At 36.6% G+C, this 21346-nt stretch overlaps 1 protein-coding gene across 4 annotated transcripts in view; it reads left to right on the forward strand.

Moving 5' to 3' along the window:
- The window catches only part of LOC149226211 (accelerated cell death 11-like), a 103555-nt gene extending 84859 nt beyond the window's left edge, over positions 1–18696 (forward strand). For 2 of the 4 annotated variants that reach the window (XM_089377438.1, XM_089377437.1), the window contains 2 exons: positions 13653–13798; positions 17246–17403. In XM_089377438.1, the coding sequence (XP_089233564.1) occupies positions 13653–13798; positions 17246–17388 (289 nt within the window). In that variant the 3' untranslated portion in view covers positions 17389–17403. Of the gene's footprint in view, positions 1–13652; positions 13799–13980; positions 14058–17245; positions 17404–18321 lie in introns of those variants that run through there. The other 2 variants (XM_089377439.1, XM_089377440.1) reach the window with 2 other exon arrangements.
- The last annotated feature ends 2650 nt before the right edge of the window (positions 18697–21346 follow it).

Genomic DNA, 21346 nt, shown 5'->3' on the forward strand with positions numbered 1-21346 from the left:
CACCTCCACACCAAGTCGGCCCTGTCCTGATGAAGTCGACCTGGATTAGGGCTATTCGACCCAACAGAAGCAGTATAAATAGAAGTGCAATTCAACCTATTTGGCATCATCTCACTCACAAGTTTGATCTGCAACTCAAGGACTAGAAAAGAAGAGCGAAGAGCAAGGAGAAAGAAGAAAGTAGTTGGGAAAGACAAAATCGAAGTTCTTGGGCATCTCTCTCTCTTGCATGTGTGAAGTCTTCTAGGGTTTCTGGACGAGTAGCTGCGGCCAAAATGCTGAAGTAATTGCAGGTCCGAAATTTTGTAGCTGGGAGGTTGAAATTCTGGACTGAAGTTGTATTTGGGGAGATGACACTTGGAGGATTTGGCAGAGATCATCTACTTGAAGAAAGGGTTGACTTGGTGATTGGAGGTCTTTGTCAAGGTCAAAAAGGTCTTGGGTTGTCTCATTTTGATTTGAATCTACTAGTGGAAGAGTTGGACTGGGTTTTCCCCCAGATAGGGGTTTTTCCTTTGCTGAGTGCCTATATCATGTGTTCTTTGTTCTCGTGATCTCCATACATTTTATTTTGGTAATTGCTTGATGAAAGATAACAAAATAAAGAAGTAATTGACCTAAGAATTGCTCCAGGCACGATTTATTTAGTTAAAAAAAACCAAAATAAAGAAGTAAAAGAAGCTAACGTAAATCACAAGTAATTATCAAGAAAAGAGGAATCAAACCCTAATTCCTACATACATTGATTTCTGAACATTTCTGAAGTGGGATTTTACACCACCCTCCTTCATATATAGGAAATCAATGCTCAACCTTTCAACTGCTGAGTTTGGTCCTGTTAACATTTATATTATGGCCACTATGGGTTTGCATAGTACAACATTAGACCTTCACTGCACTTACAATACCTCAACCCTTCCCTTTTCTCAATGCTTTACATGCTAATTTCAAGGCAACAGTCTAGACAATCTTCTGGCCCCTTGCTCAGCCTAAAGGCTTCCACATTGACTTCCTTATTGGATTCAATTGAAAATAAAATTCCCACATAGGTTGTTGTGACTCAGAGGGTTCTCTCTCTAGTTCATTCTATTTCGCTCCCATGGTTTTTCTGGTTCACTTGCACATAACCATGGGTCTTTTCGTTCTCTCCCACTCATTACTTTCCTCTATTTTGTTTTCTTTGTTGTCTCCCTTTCCATTTGTGCACTACCCAACATGAGAACTTCGGTTCCTCCTTGGGTTGTTCAGACAACTAGAAGTCTCCAATACTCCTAGAACAATTAACGAACAGATAAATAGATACCTTGCTTTAGCACCATTACTACCCACGATAGGCAGGACTTCTACCAACTTCACATGTCAAGCTCTACAACCATGCTTCCATTAGGCTTTCACCCTCCATGGTCCATTGTTAAAGGTGCCTCCTCATAGTGTGCCTACAATTCTATAACCACAAAGGCCCCTCCACCCACCTTGCCTACAACTCTATAGCCATCTTTGTTTCCACGAGTTTTCTAGGCTACCTTCAACCAACAATTTGTTTGACTTCCAATTTGTTTGATTTGCTTTCTACGCAAATTGATCCAAGCTTCTACACTTTGTGGATATAATATATTGAAATCAACACACGCATACCAAGAAGAATGGTCTTCTAGTCAGCACAAGTTGGCTTTATAAGCACCCATTCTAGAGACCTTCATTAATGTTGTATTTTCCGATTTAAGGCTACATGAAGATATCTCCTTTTTTTTTCTTCCTACAAAATCAAGTCTGATATATCACAACGAATCCACACTTTCTTTGCACTTCTAGGTATTTGATAAGAAAATCCTCCCCTTTATGAATACATCCATCTTTTTCTAGTTATAGAGTTCAATGCAATCACTCTTTTCATCGCTCCCAACATTAGACCACTCTCATTAATGAGTTTAGGCCAACTAACTCTAATACCATATCAAAACAATTATAGAGCTAAGTCAACATAATAAGAAGCCCGCACATAATAAAGAACAAAAACAATTACCTTGGAAACCCAAAACTGGGAGAATCACACTAATGGATATCCTTGGTCATTTTGGCCAAGTATGGCTACTTGAGGTGTTTTACAATGGAGACAATAAGCCACTTAAAGAGACTTGCTTCACATGAATACCATGGGCTAAAACCCTGTGCCATTATAAACCACCTAAAATAAACCCACCCTTGATTTGGTCAATATTAACTTAACAACTTGTCCATCAAAATCACCAAGGTGTTGCTCTTGACCCCAACTACATATTCATGTCTCCTAGGGAATGCACCTCAGTGGATGGCTTGAGAAGCTACCATCTTCGTTGTTGAACCGCAACATCATCAACAAATAAAAATTAACTTAGCAAAATTATATAAAAAATTGGCTATTATCATAGTAAGTTCCATACAATGTTTTAAAACTCAAACTCAACCTCGCAATTGGTCGAGGGCCAACTCGCAATTGACTTGGACGTGGCTCAAAATTGGACTAGTTTGAAATTTATGTCTCGATTCACTAAAATACATAAAATATTAAAATTTTATGAAAAATACATTTAAAGGATTCCAAACCATTAGAGACATACAACTCATGTATATATCATGTAAGGGCGAGTATATCAAAATTGCACTAATTCAATATATATCTGAGACAAAATACATAATCAATGAAGCTCTAAACTGTCTCTAGAGTCCAAAACAACATGCTACAAGATATTAGCCTATTACATATCATTTATCAACATGGACAATCATCAAACTAATCACCACTATTGGCAATGGGATCTTTGGCATAAGCTCTTGGCTTGGAGTTCTTAGACTTGTCATACTCAGGAACATTTGCAACTGTAGTAGTGGTACTAGAAGAAGCACAACTAGTGCTTGCCAAGAGAGATGTGTGAGGAAAATAGAGGGGGGTGGGGATCTCTATCTAATGTGGTTTTACGATTTAGGGTGATAGAATCTAGGTTTTATGTCTAAATTTCTTAAAAATTTTACTTTTTACCTTTCACTGTGCATTACGGCCTATAGGATGCTATTACCTATCTGATTAATAGGGTCACTAAGGCATTGGAAATCCTGTTGGAGGGGCACACACAACACAGGGACCCAATGTCACTTCGGACTGAGCCTCTGCTATTTAGACTCAATAACCTTCTAATTATCAAGGGAGGATTCCCAAACATGGTATTCAAAATTGGTCAAACCGGTCGATTCATCAGCCCGAGCCATCCAACCAATAGAAAAATTGGGTTATCTTCGACCTAGGGTTTCTGGGTCTAACTAGCCATAAACTATAGCCAATTTATTAGCAGGCTAGCCCTGGACCCTATGGAAGGCAATTTTTTTTTTTTGTTTTTTTTTTGTTTTTGTTTCGTAATTTATATTTTTGAAGTGGTTTTGAGGGAAACTTGGGGTTGTTTTCCTCCAAAAACAACCCCTCAAAGCCTTTAAAGAATGTCTCCCCTCTCATTTGCCTCACACATCTCATTTGGAGTTTTTGTGAGCTTCATTGGGAGCTTGGAGAGTGTTGAGTTTTTGCTGGAGTAGTCATCTTGGAGCTACTTTGGAGCTATTAGTGGAGTTGGCATCTTCAAGAGGAGGCTAAGGGAGCTAGGTTGCATTTCCAGTTAAATATTTTCACTTGAAAAAATCCATATTTCATTGTTGTTCATGTATTTAATTTTTTTTTTGTGTGTTCTTTCAAATTCAACTGTTAGTTTTCAAGTCTTAAATTTCAACCTATTTGTAGGCTAAATATGCCCCATTTTTCCCCAAATTTATCTTAGGTTTTCCATTTTACTTAGCTGCAATTTTTTCAATTTGCAGATTTCTTTCATTTGCAAATTTCAAATATTTCATTAGCCAGTAGCCACCATGCCTCCAAAAGCCAAGGACACTACATGGGCTCATTGTGATATGATTGATGGAAAAATGATCTGCAAATATTGCCAAAAATCTATTGGAATGGGGGGGGGGTATTCTCAGGTTGAAACAACACTTGGTGGGTATAAGAAGACAAGTAAAGCCATGTAACACACCAAATGAAGTGATAGGCGATATTAGGGCAGAATGCCTTGCCAAGTTTGAGAAGTTTGAGGAGAATAAGGCTAGGGATAAGGTTATCCAAGAAGAAATTGCAAGGAAGAAGGAAATTTTACAAGCCATGAGAGATGGTAGGTATGAAGATTTTGAGATTCAAGACTCCTCTTTTGTCCCTTCCACCAATGACCCCTTTCACTATGTTCCTCCTGTTCTTGGGGTCTTATAATCAAGGCCAACAATCTAGAGGAAAAAAGAGGATGAACATCCAAAGTTATTTCTCAATTTTCGCCGCCACTACCTCTGCTAATTCCACTTCCTCCCAACCAAGTTTAACTCAACATCATCCCACTTTGGATGACCATTGGAAAAAACAATGCAAAGGATCTGCTTTTCAATACATTGCTAGATGGTGGTATGATGCATATATCCCATTTAATGTTGCCCACTCACCTTATTATCAAGCTATGTGGGACTCTGTTATAGCTGCAGGAAAGGGCTTCAAAGTTGCATGACTTGAGGGGAACTCTTTTGCAAACAATTTTTTTTTGCACCGATGAGTATTTGATTGAGTATTGGGAGTCATGGGCCAAAACAGGTTGCTTCGTCATGTTAGATGGATGGACTGATGGAAAGAACCGCACTGTCACTAATTTCCTTGTTTCTTGCCCCTCAAGGAACCATGTTTTTGAGATCAGTTGATGTGTTTGATAGGGTGAAGGATGCAAACCTTATATTTGAGATTTTGGAAGAGATTATTTAGGCAGTGGGGGAGGGAAATGTTGTGCAGGTCATCACAAATAATGCCTCAAACTATGTTCTTGCTGGAAAGATGCCAGGGTCCAAATATAAGACCATATTTTGGACTCCATGAGCTTCACATTGCATAGACCTAATGCTTGAAAACATAGGAAATTGGGGTGGGTAAAAAGCACTATAGAGCATGCCAATTGCATCACAAAATAAATCAACAACCACTCATGGGTATTGAGCCTAATGAGGAAAAACATTGGGGGCAAAGAGCTTGTTAGGCATGCAATTACGAGATTTGCAACTCACTTCCTTACATTGTATTGTCTCAATTCTCGACAAAAAAACTTGCAGAAAATGTTTTCTTCAGATGAATGGACTTCATCTTGGTGGGCTCGTAGACAAGATGGAAAAGACACCAAAAATAAAGTTTTTGACAATTCTTTTTGGAAAAAGTATGCAGAGGTTGTGAAAATCAGTGAGCCCCTTGTTAAGGTGTTGCGAATAGTGGATGGGGAAAATTGGCCATGGGCTACATCTATGAGGCTATGGATAAGGCAAAGGAGCAGATACGGGCAACCTACAAGGATAAATTAGCTAAATATGGGCCTATTTAGGAGAGATCATTGATAACAGATGGAACAATCAACTCCATCGTCCTATACATGCAGCTGGGTATTTCCTGAACCCAAAGTATCATTATAAAGCTCGGTTAGGAGATGTGCACACTAGGGAGGTCAGAGATGGGTTGTACGATTGCTTGGAGCGCATGGTCCCTAACCATTTTGACTAGTTGGAAATACATAAACAACTTACTTTTTTCAGTATAACAACAACTACCTTTGGCAAAAACTTGGCAAAGATGGCAAGAGATGTGGATCAACAAGGTAAGCAATTCCAATTTGTTTTTCTTTTAAAGTTCAATTTTTTACAATTCAAACTGTAAATAATTGTAAATAAGTAATGAAATGAACTAACTAATGTCGTTTTCTTTGCAGCACATTAGTGGGAGTCATTTGGCGGCCAATGTCCTTAAAAGTTTGCAGTTAGAGTCCTCAGCCAAACTTGCAGTGCTTCTCATTGTGAGCGCAATAGGTCTTCTTTTGAGTGTATACACACGAAGAAGATAAACCGTTTGGAACAAAAATGGTTGAATGATCTTGTTTGTGTGCAATACAACCTTCAACTAAGGCATAACAAATTGATGAACAAAAGACCTTATCTAGATACCATTGTGTTGGATGATATTGATCCAACATCAGAATTGGTGGAGGAGACTCAACCAATTGAGTTTGATGTTGATTTTGATATTGACATGGAGTTGGGGAGGTTGATCCCAATGCAGATATGGTAGTGCCATTGGAACCGGAACCAGTCGCTGAATCAAGCAAAGGCAAACAACCAATGGAAGGCATTAGTCGTGCAGCGCGACCAACTCGTGCTTCCATTAGGTATAGTTTTATTGCTACTAGTGGTATTACTGAGGTCGCAAATGAGGCTGTGGCATCCTTAAAATCTAATCCAGATGATGTTTATGTAGCTCCTGTTGATGATCCGATGTCTAGTAGTGGTGATGAGTTTGATCATGATGAGGAGTGATCTTGTTGATCACTGATATGTAGAGTTGTAGTCTTGTAGTAGGCCAATGGCCCCATAGCTTGTAGCATTGTTTTTGGAGTTTGTAGGCCATTTAGAGCCTCATTGATTATGTATTTTGTCGCTGATATGTATTGCACTTGGTGCCATTTTGATATATTCACCTTTACATGGTATATAGATGAGCAAACTTTGCATATTTTGTCTTTATTGGTTTGGAATCATGGTTTTAAATCTTAAAAATATTTTATTTTTCATTGAAAATTAATTATTTTATGTATTTTGTAAAGCCCTGTTCATTGAGATCTTACCAGCCCCAGTTTGACCAGTTTTGATTTGAAACCCGGTTTGATAGGTGGACCGATCCGGTCACCGGTTCCAGTTTAGAATACTATGGTCCCAAATAAAACCAATGCCTTGTATCATGTCAAAATTGAAGTGGAGTTAATTCTCGGAATTGTTTAGCTGTTTATGGTATAGTTGTGTAGCAAAAACCTAAACGGTGAATTAAGAAATACCAAATGACCTAAAGTATAGCGTGTGACTAATCGGCTTTGGTGTACATAAATTACTGATACCAAATATGCAACTAAATCTCTTTTTAGACTGTTGGTTTAGGACTTACAGGTCGAAACAACATGCTGTCCTATAAAATCAGATTGTGAAAGTCTACATAAAACACATGGACAACAACCTACTAGGCCCAAAATGACCATCCAAAGAATGTCTAAACACTCCTAGATCATAGATATAGGGGCGGGGAAGTTAAAGGATGTTAAATGAACCCTTAGAACTCACTTACCAACTTGTATTAGCAAAAAAAGTTAATTTCCAGCAAGCTGGAAATTGCTTTTTCTGAGTAATGGGAATATATACCCTTAGGCAAAGTGCCTATATGACTTTACAGATTTAAGATATGATTTAATTATGGCTGGAAATGTAAAAATTTGATACTTAAAATGTAAAATTAGCAAGTATTTAACATAAAGTCATGGAATATGACTTCAAATATGTACTTGTGTGTTTGGAAACTTGAAATCTCTAGTTTTGGTTGCAGATTTACGTAGGTATAGCTAACAAACAAGCTCAGATCTGCAAAACATTTACTAGATTCAAGTATAAAATATACCCATATAAAACATGTACATGTCCTTGGACTAGATCTAACAAATAAATTCAATTTCTCCAAGGTTTTAACTTGCTAGTAAAACAAAATTAATTGAAAATCAGCAAGTAAAAGAAATCCTAATCTAATGTTGAAAAGTAAAAAGTTTTGAATTTTCAAAGAATAGGGTGGTTGTTGGATTAATACCTCGTGCCCAACTTACCTCACCTTTGCTAGAGTGTGGAACTTGCACCTTCTTAATTTACTCTTGCCAATAAATCAAGGTACTAGGTTTGCTCTCTACGAGAAGTCGCCACCACTATTGACTTAATAACTCCAAAAATTTTCAAACCCAACTACGGGTGACCCCTTTGGTGTGGCATCTCCTGTTTTCAGATTGAGTGTGTGATGAATACAAACCCTTGCATGATTTGAAGCTCCCCTTCGGAATGGTCCAGTCGCTTGGAGTGATCTACTGGAAAAACAAAAGAGCCAAGTGGGGTTTCCTCCTAGTTCTCTCTCTCCACGTGATTAAGTAGCCCGTCGGTGGCTCAACCTATTAACTGCTATGTAGTTTTACTTATTATTGAATTTATTAGATTATACCCATGATACCAATAGATCAAGAAAAAAATTACAAATAAGAACCACCCCACACAATGAACATAAGGAAATATGGACAAGTGTTTGCAAATAATGAGCTCTTTTATTAAAATGATGGCACTAATCTCATATGACAAAAAATGACATGACAGGAGGAGAGGCTAGCCTTTTATAGAACTATTCTTAATGGATAGGTAATGACTAACTAAAGGTTAGTTGGACACCTCTTCAGACTAATATTTTACTAGTCATTCACAAGTTGGAGACTTAGTAATTTTCTCATAAAATATTATATTACAATTTTTATTTGTCCACTAAGGGGTTGACTTGGTCAAATTTCCCAATTTAGTAGACAAATCCCTTTTCTAATGGCTTGATATAATAAACCATGAAGAATAGTACAAGATAGTAGCCCAACATTCCATTAATTTCCCTTGGAAGAATTTGACTTGGTCCTTTAAAGAGTATGACTTGACTTGGAGGCACTTGACGTGGTCATTTGGAGGAACATTTTATCTTCTAAAAACTACTTTCTTCGCCTATTGCCCATCTATTTGGTCCATGAGGTCTCCAATATCTAGTTAGACCTTCTAATGTCTAGTTGAGTTGTCCAACGACTAGTTTGAATTGACTTTCTCCCTTTACTAACTTGACTTCGCATCCTAGAATTTGGTCCTTCAACACCCTTGGGTTTTGACTATTTGACAATTCTAGCACCTGGATTTGGCTAAACTAACCATGCTTTGAACTGGGTCTCTCTCGGGATCTCCAAATCCTATGTAGCATTGCCACATCATCACCTGGTCTGCGATGTCATTTGCCACTTGTGCAAGTCCCATAATGCCTTGAGGAATCTTAAGAATCTGGCACATGGGTAGTCTTCATCTCGTTCTACTAATCATTTTTTATGTAATGCATATATGACTCTGCCCAACAATGCCCTTGTTTTGCCACCTAGAAAATTGTTTTGATCTATTGACCAAGTTGTAACTAGCTTCTGCCACCTCTTATTGGAACACTGGAATGTGGTGTGGACTCCTCTCATCAAGCTGAATAATTTGAGACCAAGTTGACTTTTTGACCATTGGTACCACTTTGCATTGGGAACCATGTATTGCCTTGGGAACCATGTATTGCCTTGGGAAATGTGAAAGTTGTCAAAAATGGCATTGCTATGCATTGGAGTTGTTTGAGGAATACTACACGAAAGCTAAGGCCAACCGTAGACTTTATAAGCCATAACCATGTGGTAAAGACCATACTTTTAAAAACTGGTACCGGGTTTTGAATCGGGCCACCTATCTAACTGGGTTTCGAACCGGATTCAGTGAACCGGATTTGAAAAAAAATACATAAAATAATTAATTTTTAATGAAAATTTAATTTTAAGATTTCGAACCATCATTCCAAACCATTAGAGACAAAATATGCAAAGTTTTCTCATCTATATACCATGTAAGGATACATCAAAATGACACCGAGTGCAATACATATCAACAAAAAAATACATAATCAGTGAGGCTTTAAATGGCCTTTACAATCCAAAAACAATGCTACAAGCTATTGGACCATTGGCCTGCTAGAAATCACTGATCAACATGATCACTCATCAAATTCATCATTGATTCACTACTACTAGAAATGGGATCATCAACAAAAGATACATAAACATCATTTGGCCCAAAGTCTTCAAACTGGGATTCCTCAACCTTATAATATGGTAGAATTTGAAAAAGCTTCACATGCCTAACCAATGATTTTGGTTTGAGTGAAGGGTTCATCTCCTCAACCTTATAATATAGTAGTAAAAGCTTAACATACCTAACCAATTATTTTGGTTCGAGTGAAGGGTACATTTTTGTTAAGGCCAAGGCAGAGGAGTTCAACAATAATTACCACTGGCATCAAGGTACATGTGAAAATTTGGCGACCCAAATTCCCTACTGCAGCAACTGATTATATTTCTCCTACTGAATCAAGTTATTTACAGTGTTATATGGTGAACATTGAAATAAATACAACTGTAGCCTTCACAACTTAAATAATATGTAGAAACAAGAACTGAGCAAGAAGAAATAACGCACACCGTTGTTTTTGGACAAATGTCCCCGTAAAAACCCAATGTGGGAAAACCGATGCAGCAGTTGAGGGTTTGTATTATTATGCAGTAATTTATGAGTATGATTCTTCGGATGCCCAAACTGGCAATCTTATACAAGGATCTCACTGGACAAAAATATAGTGAGATGATCTCACCCTGTCACTGGGAAATTCGGCACTGATTTGCGCTGGAGATGAGCCTTTGCGCTGTCTCTATGCAGTACTGCATCACTGCTGTTGGGACTGTGTTGCACCTCCTCTCGATCCTTTGCTCGCTGGAAACTTCGGCCCTCTGGCCTCCGGGTCTCACACCCCAGCTCCGGCACTAGATCCCGACTGTTCCCCAACAGAAATACAATTTCTCTCTGAAGCTCTGCACTGCCACAATGTAGTTCTATGCTGCCTTTGCGTGGCCCAGTGCTGCCTCTCCGGACTACTCTCTGCCCTCTCTGCCTTGCACTCTCCAGATCAAGAAAACTTCCTTCGGAAAATTATCCTTGCCCCTCACTGCAAGAAATCTCCTCGATCACCTTCTCCAGCAACTGTTGCGCTGCTCTCTTGAGAAAATCGATCTCTGATCTCTCACCCGATGTATTTTCCAAATGCCCATCAAGCCTCTTCTTATAATCCTCTTGTTGATTAATCAACGGCCCAAATTATATTCTAATCAATGGCTCAGATCATTTTGACTTGATCCTCGTCTTCTTCTAAAAGTTTCACCTCCAGTTTAATTAATACCCTTCAATTATTTTAATTTCCTAAGTTTAGACTTAGGCATCCATTAAAAATAATTAATTATTTTAATAAAACTGTCTCCGGGTGGAATTTCCCAAAATGATTTTTGGGTATTTTGGAATACATGTGTCCTAGCCTCCGTGCAAATTTTGAGGCTTAGAGCACATCCGATGCTACTAGAAATCAACTGTACATAAAAGACTTCATGCTCTTGATTAAATGCCATTCCCATACCCTCATACATGATAGAATTCGATGAAAATGTTGCAAGCCCACCAATCCTAAAATCCTAAAAACTATTAAGTCCACTGAATTTTGAGTGGGATACGAAATTCTACTTTCTCCATATGAAGTCTAATAAAGTTGGAACCACTCTCAAACATCTTGAAACAAGTAATGCCAAATGGTAATGCTAAAAAATTAAGTAACTGTTTACTGTAAGAATTTAATATTACCATTGATTGCCAACATTGCTAGGGTTGAGTTAGGTTTTTTGTTTAAGAGGGCGAAGGTTAGTTTTATAGCCAAGGGAGGTTGTTTTGGGAGGGAAACAACCCCTAGTTTCCTCCAAAACCCCCTAAACAACTTTCATTGTGGGTCCCAGACTCCCCCACACATGTGAGATTTGACTAGCTTAGTTTAGAGCGGAACCAGCTGGCTCAGGTTGGTTGGTACCAGTGAGGCACCAAACCAACCAGTTTGGTACCTAATCAACACCAACTGGTCTGAATCAGCTGGTTCCGCTCCAATCCAAGTTGGTCAAATCGGTTTGGAACTTAACCAGTGCCAACTGATTCCCAAACCAGAATTTTCTATCGCATCATTGGATGAGAAGGTTGTTGACCGACTGGTTTGACGAGTTACTAGTTCAAACCAGCTGGTTTTTAAAACTATGGTAAAGACATAAGTGCACCTTGATGCAGGCTAGACTGCCCCATACACTGGTGATCACCCCTACAAAATGAGGCTCCCATAAAACCATGAGTCCTCAAGTAAGATCACCTAAGATTTTATAATATTATATAGGATGAGAGACACTTGAAGTGAATTACAAGGGACTAGCCATGGTCCAACTAGGAATAAGGACAACAAGATTCAAACTCAAGAACAAAACATAGGCCTAGGATGTCTAATACAAAACCTCACGTGGTTTTTCCAATGCTTTGACTTGTGACCTTTGGCTTACAATGGTGGTGATAAATGCTGCAAATTTTTTATGTTACCCTTCTGACATGCGGGTTAACAAGTACCAACCTGGTATTGACTTGGCTGAGTAGGACCAGTTTGGGACCAAACCAGCCATTTCATACAATGAAATGGCTGGCATTGTAGGCCAATTCAAGCCTTTTGATGGTTGAGTTGGTTAACTTGATTGAATCTGAGTCCAAGTTAGCTGATTTTTAAAACACTACTTCCACATGCAGGGTCCAGTAGGCAAGCCTAAAAGTGGACTGATATGTCATGGAAAAAGCTGCTTAAAATTCCAGGGGAGAACTTGCCAACAAAGAAGGGGAAAAGACAGAAGCAAATAAGAAGTATGATATAATTTATTACTATTAAATAAGATACACAGTTGTATAAATACGTGCATTTTCTTTGTTTCATATATCTTGAAAATTGCAATACCTCTAGGTACAATTCTTGTCATAGCTGGACTTATCATTTACAAAACTAAGAAAGTGTTTGTACTGGTCTTATATTTGTGGTTTGAATGGATATTTAGATCTTGTTGTAGTCTTTTCTGGAACTTTATAATATGTTGCATGAGGAAATCAGGCATGTCCTAGGGTTGGGCTTGAACATAGGGCTGATCATAGGAGATTGTTGCTTATGATCATGCTTGCAAATGAGCCACATCCACTCCCAAGTCCTTTAGTTCTGAACTGTTGTTGGGGGTCTATTTTTATTGATATCAGCATGACTATCCTTACTGATCCATCTCATCACTTTGATGGGCCATCCTTTTTGATTCATCTCATCACTTTGATGGCCCACTTGAGGAGACACTAATTTCTCTTCCTAGATAAATGGGCTTTAAGGAGGTGATCACATAATTGGACTCTTGTCACCAAGGCTATATAACCGGTTAATTCAAATAATAGTCTTGTAGAAAGGTAAATATGTATAAAAGGAAAATAACAGAAAGCATACAATAAAAGTAAAATGTGAAATTAATCTCTTTAAAATACCAAGCGAAGGAAAAAAAGAAGAGGTTAACTAGAAAAGCCTAATTAAAATTCCTTTTTTCTGTGCAATCAAATTTGAGTTTCCTCCTTGTAGTCAATGCATTGACTTGGTACTAATATAAGGTCAACAGGACATAGAAACGTAACAGTTTTTTTTTTTAAATTTAAGATTACTCGTTGAGTGTGATCGAAATGCTTGAAACCAGGTGGTGCTGAGAGTGTTTTACAAAGATAGTTAACAATTACTGATGCTTGGTCTATTAATGTTTTGTCCCCTCGTTTTAGGATTTGCTTACATGTTAGCCAGTGAACTGTCTGAAGGATGTGAATTGTGTTTAAAAGTCTCTCCAAGAGTGTCCTGACTCCCAAGTGCATTTTATCAACATTACTCTCTTCAACCATTATTATGCATATTTCCTCTTTATTCTTCAGTTCTCTCTATATATAATAAGCCTAGTTTTGTTGTATTTTGGTCTTTGCACTATGATATCACCCATTTCTGTTATTTTTGTTGACTTTGACAGGGGGAACTCTTTGAGAGATCCGGCTTCAGTGGCATATGCACGAGTTTTAGCTCCACACCATGGTTGGGCTATTAGAAAGGCTGTTGCTGCTGGAATGTATACACTACCAACAAAAGCACAGCTTTTAAAGAAGCTAAACGAAGATGGTGAGTTTCTGTTTAACTGAACATCATCTTGTATCGAACAATTTGAACTTGACTGTGTGCCTGTTTGGAGTTCTGGAAAACAAGATAAGTCACCTAAAGAATGGAGGATGCATGTATAGAATGGGTGTGTGCAATTTATTTATCAGGAATTTTAAAAGCTATTTTCCATGTTGTATTATCAGGGATTTCTTCAAAAAAGCTTTTGGTGCTTAAACCTTTTCCTCCACTTAATTACATGCTATGAGCACCCATTTTCAAAAAATTGTTACCGTCATGTTTCTGAACCTTCTGTGCATTGGTATGCGCAAAGAATATCTAAATTTTGGGGCCTGGTATCCTTGCTTCAGCATGCTTTGTTTGGCATTCTTTTATTCTAAGATTGATAAAAGCAGCAGATCATATGAATGTGTCAATGATTTCCAGGGTCCATCTTTATTTTTACAATCAAGATAGTATGGTACAAAGTAGACTTTTACATGTTCATGTAAGCATCCATCTACACTGGAAAGTTTAAAATTGTATTAGAAGCCGATGCTAAACCTTACTGTTCCCTGGATTTTAAATGCATCAGGCCCAGCTTATCCTCCTTAGTCATTGATACATTGCTTATGCTATTATCTCATGGTGAGTTTGTAGTATATGTAACAGCTATCCAATTTTGACCCATAGCTCCTCACCAATACATGACCACCAACGGGTTCTCTCCATCTCCTTAAAGGCCTGTTGTTTCAACTCTATGACATTTTGTATATGATATATTATTTATTTTAATTGCAACGCCTCTACTCTACTGCCTACTATTGCTAGGTAAACATTTGATATTTTTCTTAGTTTGGTGAGTTTTTGTTGCTCTGCAAAATATATTAAGGTCATTCTTTTACTAACTGACTTCTTACTCTTTGTATGAAACAAGGAAACACTGTTGCGTGATATCTGCTTTGAAACCAATGCTACATTTTGCACTCTTTCATTTGTTAATGAAAGTTTCAAATTTAGACAGTAACTTAAAGGTTTAACCATTTTGCATCCTTGTATTTCAAAGAATGTCAAGTTAGAGAGATCTCTTTCAATTTCTTTATTTTAATTTCCTAGAAGACTTTGCTTATCTCGGTTTCTTCAATTGGCTTGACCCCCATTCATTTCTTGATTCGGAGGAATCTGCTAGAGTGCACATGCAAAACTATGTAAACGCATCAGCCCCTGTTATACAATATGTGAACAACCTATTCCTTTCAAGAAATTTAGGTATAGAGTGGTGAGTTCTTCCTCCGCTGGACTTGGAGGAAGTCATTGCAGAAATGTTTATGCAGTGGTGATTATGTACTCGCTGTATCACAATTGCTATAGTCTTATACCGATAATCACTGCAAATCTCTTGATCCAGCTTTTGTAATTAGTGTACTGAGATTACTTAATGTTATTTTAATTCTCATTGTTTAGTAATCAGAAAAATAAACATGGTATTTTGTTAATAAGCTAAATTATGTCGAAAGTTTCATATGAGCTTAGTATTCTGATATTTAGGCGCATAAAGAATTTAGCTGGTATATAATTATTGGTAATTTTCTTTAATTCGATGATTGTTACTTCCAAATATATTACATGACGAATAAGCTAGTCATCTGACTGGGGATAAATATGTTGAATATTGTTTATTATTAATAAAATAAGGCTATATATTATTAATATTTTTTGCATTCTTTTACATGGTTGTCATGTTTCTTCAAGATGGATATGTTTTTGGGTGATTTTCTATCCAACTTTGCATGCATCTTTTAATACCGTGTCTTAGAAATCAATTGCATTGGTTATTATCAAAATAAGGCTGATTGATTATTGATTTTCCTTTTCATTCTTTTACATTCTTGACATTTTTTCTTCGAGATGGATATGTTTTTGGTTGTTTTTCTATCTTGTGAAAATACCTACATTGAAGGAACCCTTACTACGACAAATCTGAATCTACTTCACCTACTTGATTTTTTTAAATTCATCAAGTTATTCTTCTAAATACTGAAGCAAATTACTTCTGCAGCCTACACTAATTAAATATTTGATCTCATGAAACAGAAAAATGAGCAAAGAACAAGATACATAGGACACACTTATTTTTGGACACAATAGTTCCTGGAAAAACCCAATGCGGGAAAACCGGTGCAGTAGTTCTGAGGGTTTATTATTATGCAGGAGAAATATCTGAATACAAATCTAGGATGCTCATCTAGCAATCCTTTACATAGAAAAATACTTGCGAAAAATCTGAGTGAGTTTTACCTCACTTTATTCAGTGAAATTCCGGCTGATCCGGAAACAAGGCTGGCTAACCTCAACTACTTCTACACTGGCCTTGCATCAGCCTTTCAGGCTCTACGTCAGCCCTACGTAAGCTTTTCTGCCCTCTACGTAAACTATCTCGGTTGTTCTGGCAGTTTTTGGCAATTCCAGCTTCTGCATGACAGAGAACTTTCTCCTCTGCATTGGCCCTTCTGGCTCTGCGTCAAGGCTGCATGGGCCCACACTGACCCATCGTCAGCTCTCTCGATTCCCTCTGCCCCTCTGCTGCTGAATGATTACTTAGTTCGAATTTCTCAGCTTCCTAGCGCTAGAAATCGAACTCTAGATCAATTCGTTCTCTCCGTGTGTATTTCCAAATGAACCCCAAGCCTCCATCTTATATTTTCTCTGTTGAGTCTTCAATGGCCGAGATTAAGTCTCTAATCAATGGCTAAGATTAAAACATGACTTGATCCGCCTTCTAGATCATTTTCACCCATATTTTGATTAATACTCATTAATATTTTAATTTCCCTAAGTTTAGACTTAACAACTCCATTAAAAATATTAATTATTCTAATAAAATACAATCTAGGTGGAATTTCACCAAACGGTTTTTGGGGGTTCTTTAGAACTCATGTGCCTTAGCCTCTCCATCAAATTTCAAGGCTGGAGCACTTCCAATGCTACCAAAAACTAACATATCCAACTTCGCATACATTCTTTAATATCGTGTCTCTGAAATCAATTGCTTAGGCAGTGTTGGTATAGGAATGATCAGAGTATTTTAAAAAAATGCATTAAAAACACGATATTACAAAACTTGAGAGCCTTAACAAAATATGATTGTTAATTGTTTAGTAAGCATTTGTTGCTTTGTAAAATGTGTTGAAGTCATTATCTTATTAATCAATTTATTAATCTTCGTATCAATACCTGGAAATTTTGTTGCATGATATCTCCTTTGAAACCAATGCTACATTTTGCACTCATTCCTTTGTTAGTGAAAGATTTAAAATTGGACAGTGACTTAGAAGTGTTAACTATTTTGTTTCCTTGTACTTCAAAGTTAATCAAGTTAGAGAGATTCTTTCAAATTGTTTATTTCAATTTCCTAGCAGACAGCATATCTCAGTTTCCGCTATTAGCTTGACTCCATATTTGTTGATTCAGAGGCATCTGCTAGAGTGCACATGCCAAACTATGTAAATGCATCGGCCCATGTTATACAATATGTTAACGATCTATTCCTTTCAAGGAATTTAGGTATAGAGTGGCAAGTTCTTCCTCTGCTGGACTTGGAAGAAAGTCTTTAGAGTGTTGATTATGTAGTAGTTGTGACAAATCGCTAAAATATTTTACCAATAATCGCTGAAGCGCCTTGAAACAACATTTGGAATTGTATTTGGGAACAAGTGTATTGAGGTTACTTGATGTCATCTCGACTTCTCATTGTTTAGTAATCACTAATCAACAAAGTAAATATGGTATTTTGCTTATAAGCTAAATTATGTCGAAGGTCTCATATATCGTCAGGATTTTGATATTTGGGCAGATAAAGAATTTAGCTGGTATACGATTATTTTTAGTTTGCTTAAATTCAACATTTGTTGCTTCAAAATATTTTACGTGACACGAACATGCTGGTTTACTGTACAAGGGAAATGTGTCGAATACTCTTCTTATTACTAAAATAAGATTGATTGATTATAAATATTCCTCTTCACCCATTTACATGCTTAGCATGTTTCTTCAACATGGATATGTTTTAAGTTGGTTTTCTATCCAACGTTGTATACATCCTTTGATGCCGTGTCTTATAATTCAATTGCATAGGTGGGGTTGGTACAGGAATAATCATAATATTTTAAAAATTTTACATTAAAAACGCGATATTATGGAGCTTGAGAGCCTTAACAAAAAGTGACTATTTGGTGAGTTTTGTTGTACTGCAAAATGTATTAAGGCCGAGGCCATTATTCTATTAACCAACTTCTTACTCTGCATAACAAACCTGGAAATTTTGTTGCATGATATCTTCTTTGCAACCAATGCTACATTTTGCACAACTTTAATGAAAAGTTCAAATTTTGGACAGTAACTCGAAGGTTTAACCATCTTGTATCCTTCTATTTCAAATTTAGTTAAGTTAGAGAGATCTCTTGCAAGTTGTTTATTCCAATTACCTAACAGATTTTGCTTATCTTGGATTTACAATTGGCTTGACCCTAGTTTTTTTCTTGATTCAGAGGCATCTGCTAGAGTGGACATGCAAAGATATATAAATGCGTCAGCCTCTATTATACAATATGTTAACAACCTATTCCTTTCAAGGAATTTAGGTATATAGTGGTGAGTTCTTCCTCGTCTGGACTTGGAGGAAATTTTATACGTTGGTGATTACGTATCCACTTTAACATGACTGCGAAAGTCTTATACCAGTAACCATTGCAAGCCCTTGATCTTGCTTTTGGATTTGTACTGGGAAACTAGTGTATATTGAGATTACTTATGCCATCTTAACTTAACTTCTCATTGTTTAGTAATGAGCAAAGTAAACATGGTATTCTTTTTATAACCTAAATTATGTTGAATGTCTCATATATCTTTAGAATTCTAAATTATGTTGAATGTCTCATATATCTTTAGAATCTAATATTTATTTAGATAAAGAATATAGCTGCAACACTATTTTTGTTAGCTTGAATTCAATATTTGCTGCTTCAAAATATTTTACATGACAAATAAACTGGTTGATTATACAAGGAAATATGTGATGATGTTGTTTCACTCATAAAATAATGCTGATTGGTTGTTAATATTTGTTTTCATTTTCTTACGTGCTTAGCATGTTTCTTCAAGATGAATATGTCTGGGTGATTCTAAACTTTGCATACGTTTGTTGATACATTGGCATATAAATCAATTGTGTGTGGGGTTGGTATAAAGAATAATTATAATATTAAAATAAATGTATTAAAACCATGATATTACATGATTTGAGATATTTTGTATTCACTAATTTTTGCCCTGCATTGTGAAGAAGAGTTTCTTAAAGTTATTAAAACTCTCTTTAAAAATCTACTAGTTGTGAGTGAAATTGAAAATATCATAAAAATATGTATTTGTTAATCAAATCTAGTGCCAACAGATGAACCAAATGTGAAAAATGTCTAATTATTATGTAGATGTATTTATTTATTTTAATGTATTTTTAATTTTCAATAAGAGTTGTCGATGTAAACTGAAATTTGCAAACTACATCCAAATATTAATGTTGCGGCTAAATGAAAATCCCACCATGGCAGATCTCAATGTTCTTAAAAAATTATCCTTGAATGCAAAATTGACATGACATTTACAATAAAACACCCTTGGTAAGCATAAAATTGCAAGATGCAACACACCATAATATTTTGTTAACTAAGGTTTGGGAAATTTATAGGAAAATACATATTCACAACATTTATCCAAAGGGGTTCTCTAAAAATTGCAGCGATTTTTGGACTAAAACCGTGTATCTATAATTGTAGGACCATACTAAAAATCCAATTTTCTATTTAAAATTGAAAACAATTATTTTTGGGGTGGAATTTGACATAAGAGATGAAGTAGCTCTTATCACAAAGAAATTATCAAATCTTAGTTGTTTTATTGATAAAATACTCACATAGGCACGTACCTTGCAGTGAGGATTATGGAATCATAATTAAAGGTTCTCATCTTCATCAATGTAGTTTTGGGATTGCATCTAATTAAAGGGAGATAGTATGTGTATGCTTGCTTGACAATGGTTTCCAATCCCTAAATAATAACTAAGTTAATATGATTTTTACTATAAATGATTAAATCCACTTGTTAAGAAAAACCATCTATAAATTCCATTTAACCTTGACATCTTGTATTTAACTCGGGAAAGACAACAACACTCAAAAAACTAAATTCTACCAAATGCACTTAAAGCATGGTTTTATTTACTCACAAAAACCCAAACAACAAAAAATCAGTTGGATTCTTGCTAATTAATTAGTGATTCCCCAATGATTGGTATCTACTAATCGATTGTGTGACTAATGGTAGTACTCTTTGGGCTTAGTACCAACATATCTACAACCATTGATGTATGTGTGAGAAAGATCCTCTAGATAATCTCTACCCTAGCATGCCCATAGTATATAAGATATGTAACAAAATATGCCATGGCCATTGAATGTATAAGTGTGTTTGGTAGTGAAATTAATAGATTATTAGAATCTCAACCCATGATTGTTGACATCAACATTTTTGGAGACAGTGATCCACTAAAATTTAGACTCGTTTTCTAACACTAAATTAGTTATTGTTGTACTAGACATTATCTATTCAAAAAGTTATGATAAGATGAACTGCCTTTAGACCAAATGATTTTGTAAAAGTAACAAAAACCTCGATTATAAGCATGTTAGAAGGATTGCACTAAAGTAGGAAATAATATTGCGCTTTAGATAGTGGGCACAATAATTCTAGAAGAAAATGGATTTGAGAGTTTTAAATCCAAAGTTTGTAATTATAAATGAGGGTTAAAGGTCTCCTTTGAGATTATAAGGAGTCCATTTGTATTTTGAGCCCTAATTAATAGAGAAGTTCAGGAAGGTTAGTCTTTATGGGTGATTTCACAATTGGAGAGGTACACGAGGTCCCTGGATTTGCTAGTGATCCAATACATGCATCCATTAGATATGTTGGACACCTAATCCTCTATGGGTTGGTGTGGAATGTGAACAACCATCGGAGTCCAAGAGACGTTGGAAGATGAATCCAACAGTCATGTACAATGTATTATAAATGAATATCTTGTGAATAGTAAATGCAATCTAATGCTTATCTTTCATATAGCTGTTTGCATTCCATGTGAGTTTAACATGGTATCAGAGCTGCAGGAGAATTCTGGCCCTGCTCTAATTTGAGCCACTTGTTTTGTGGACTCTCTAAATGTCAATTCTGCCTTCCTGCATGTCAGAACTGCCATTACTATTCTTGCTGCACGCTGTCACCACTGCCCCTTGAAGGAACTGTTACAACCTTTCTGCGTACTGGTGTCACTGGTATATCCTTGGCTATAACATTCAATTTTGTCAGCCACGCCAGGCTAGTGTTGTAGTGTAAGGCACAAGCAACTCGCATGATTAAGGGTTGTGCGAGATCGAACGTTACTTCTTTTGTTGCGACTGGACTGCTCTGGCATGTTCAGCTGCTCGTTCTGCATATCAACTTGATATTTGAAGATGTGAGGGC

This window comes from Pinus tabuliformis, chromosome J (assembly GCF_031772625.1).
Source record: "Pinus tabuliformis cultivar Carrire ecotype Pingquan chromosome J, CPIR1, whole genome shotgun sequence".
In the NCBI taxonomy this organism is placed as follows: domain Eukaryota; kingdom Viridiplantae; phylum Streptophyta; class Pinopsida; order Pinales; family Pinaceae; genus Pinus; species Pinus tabuliformis.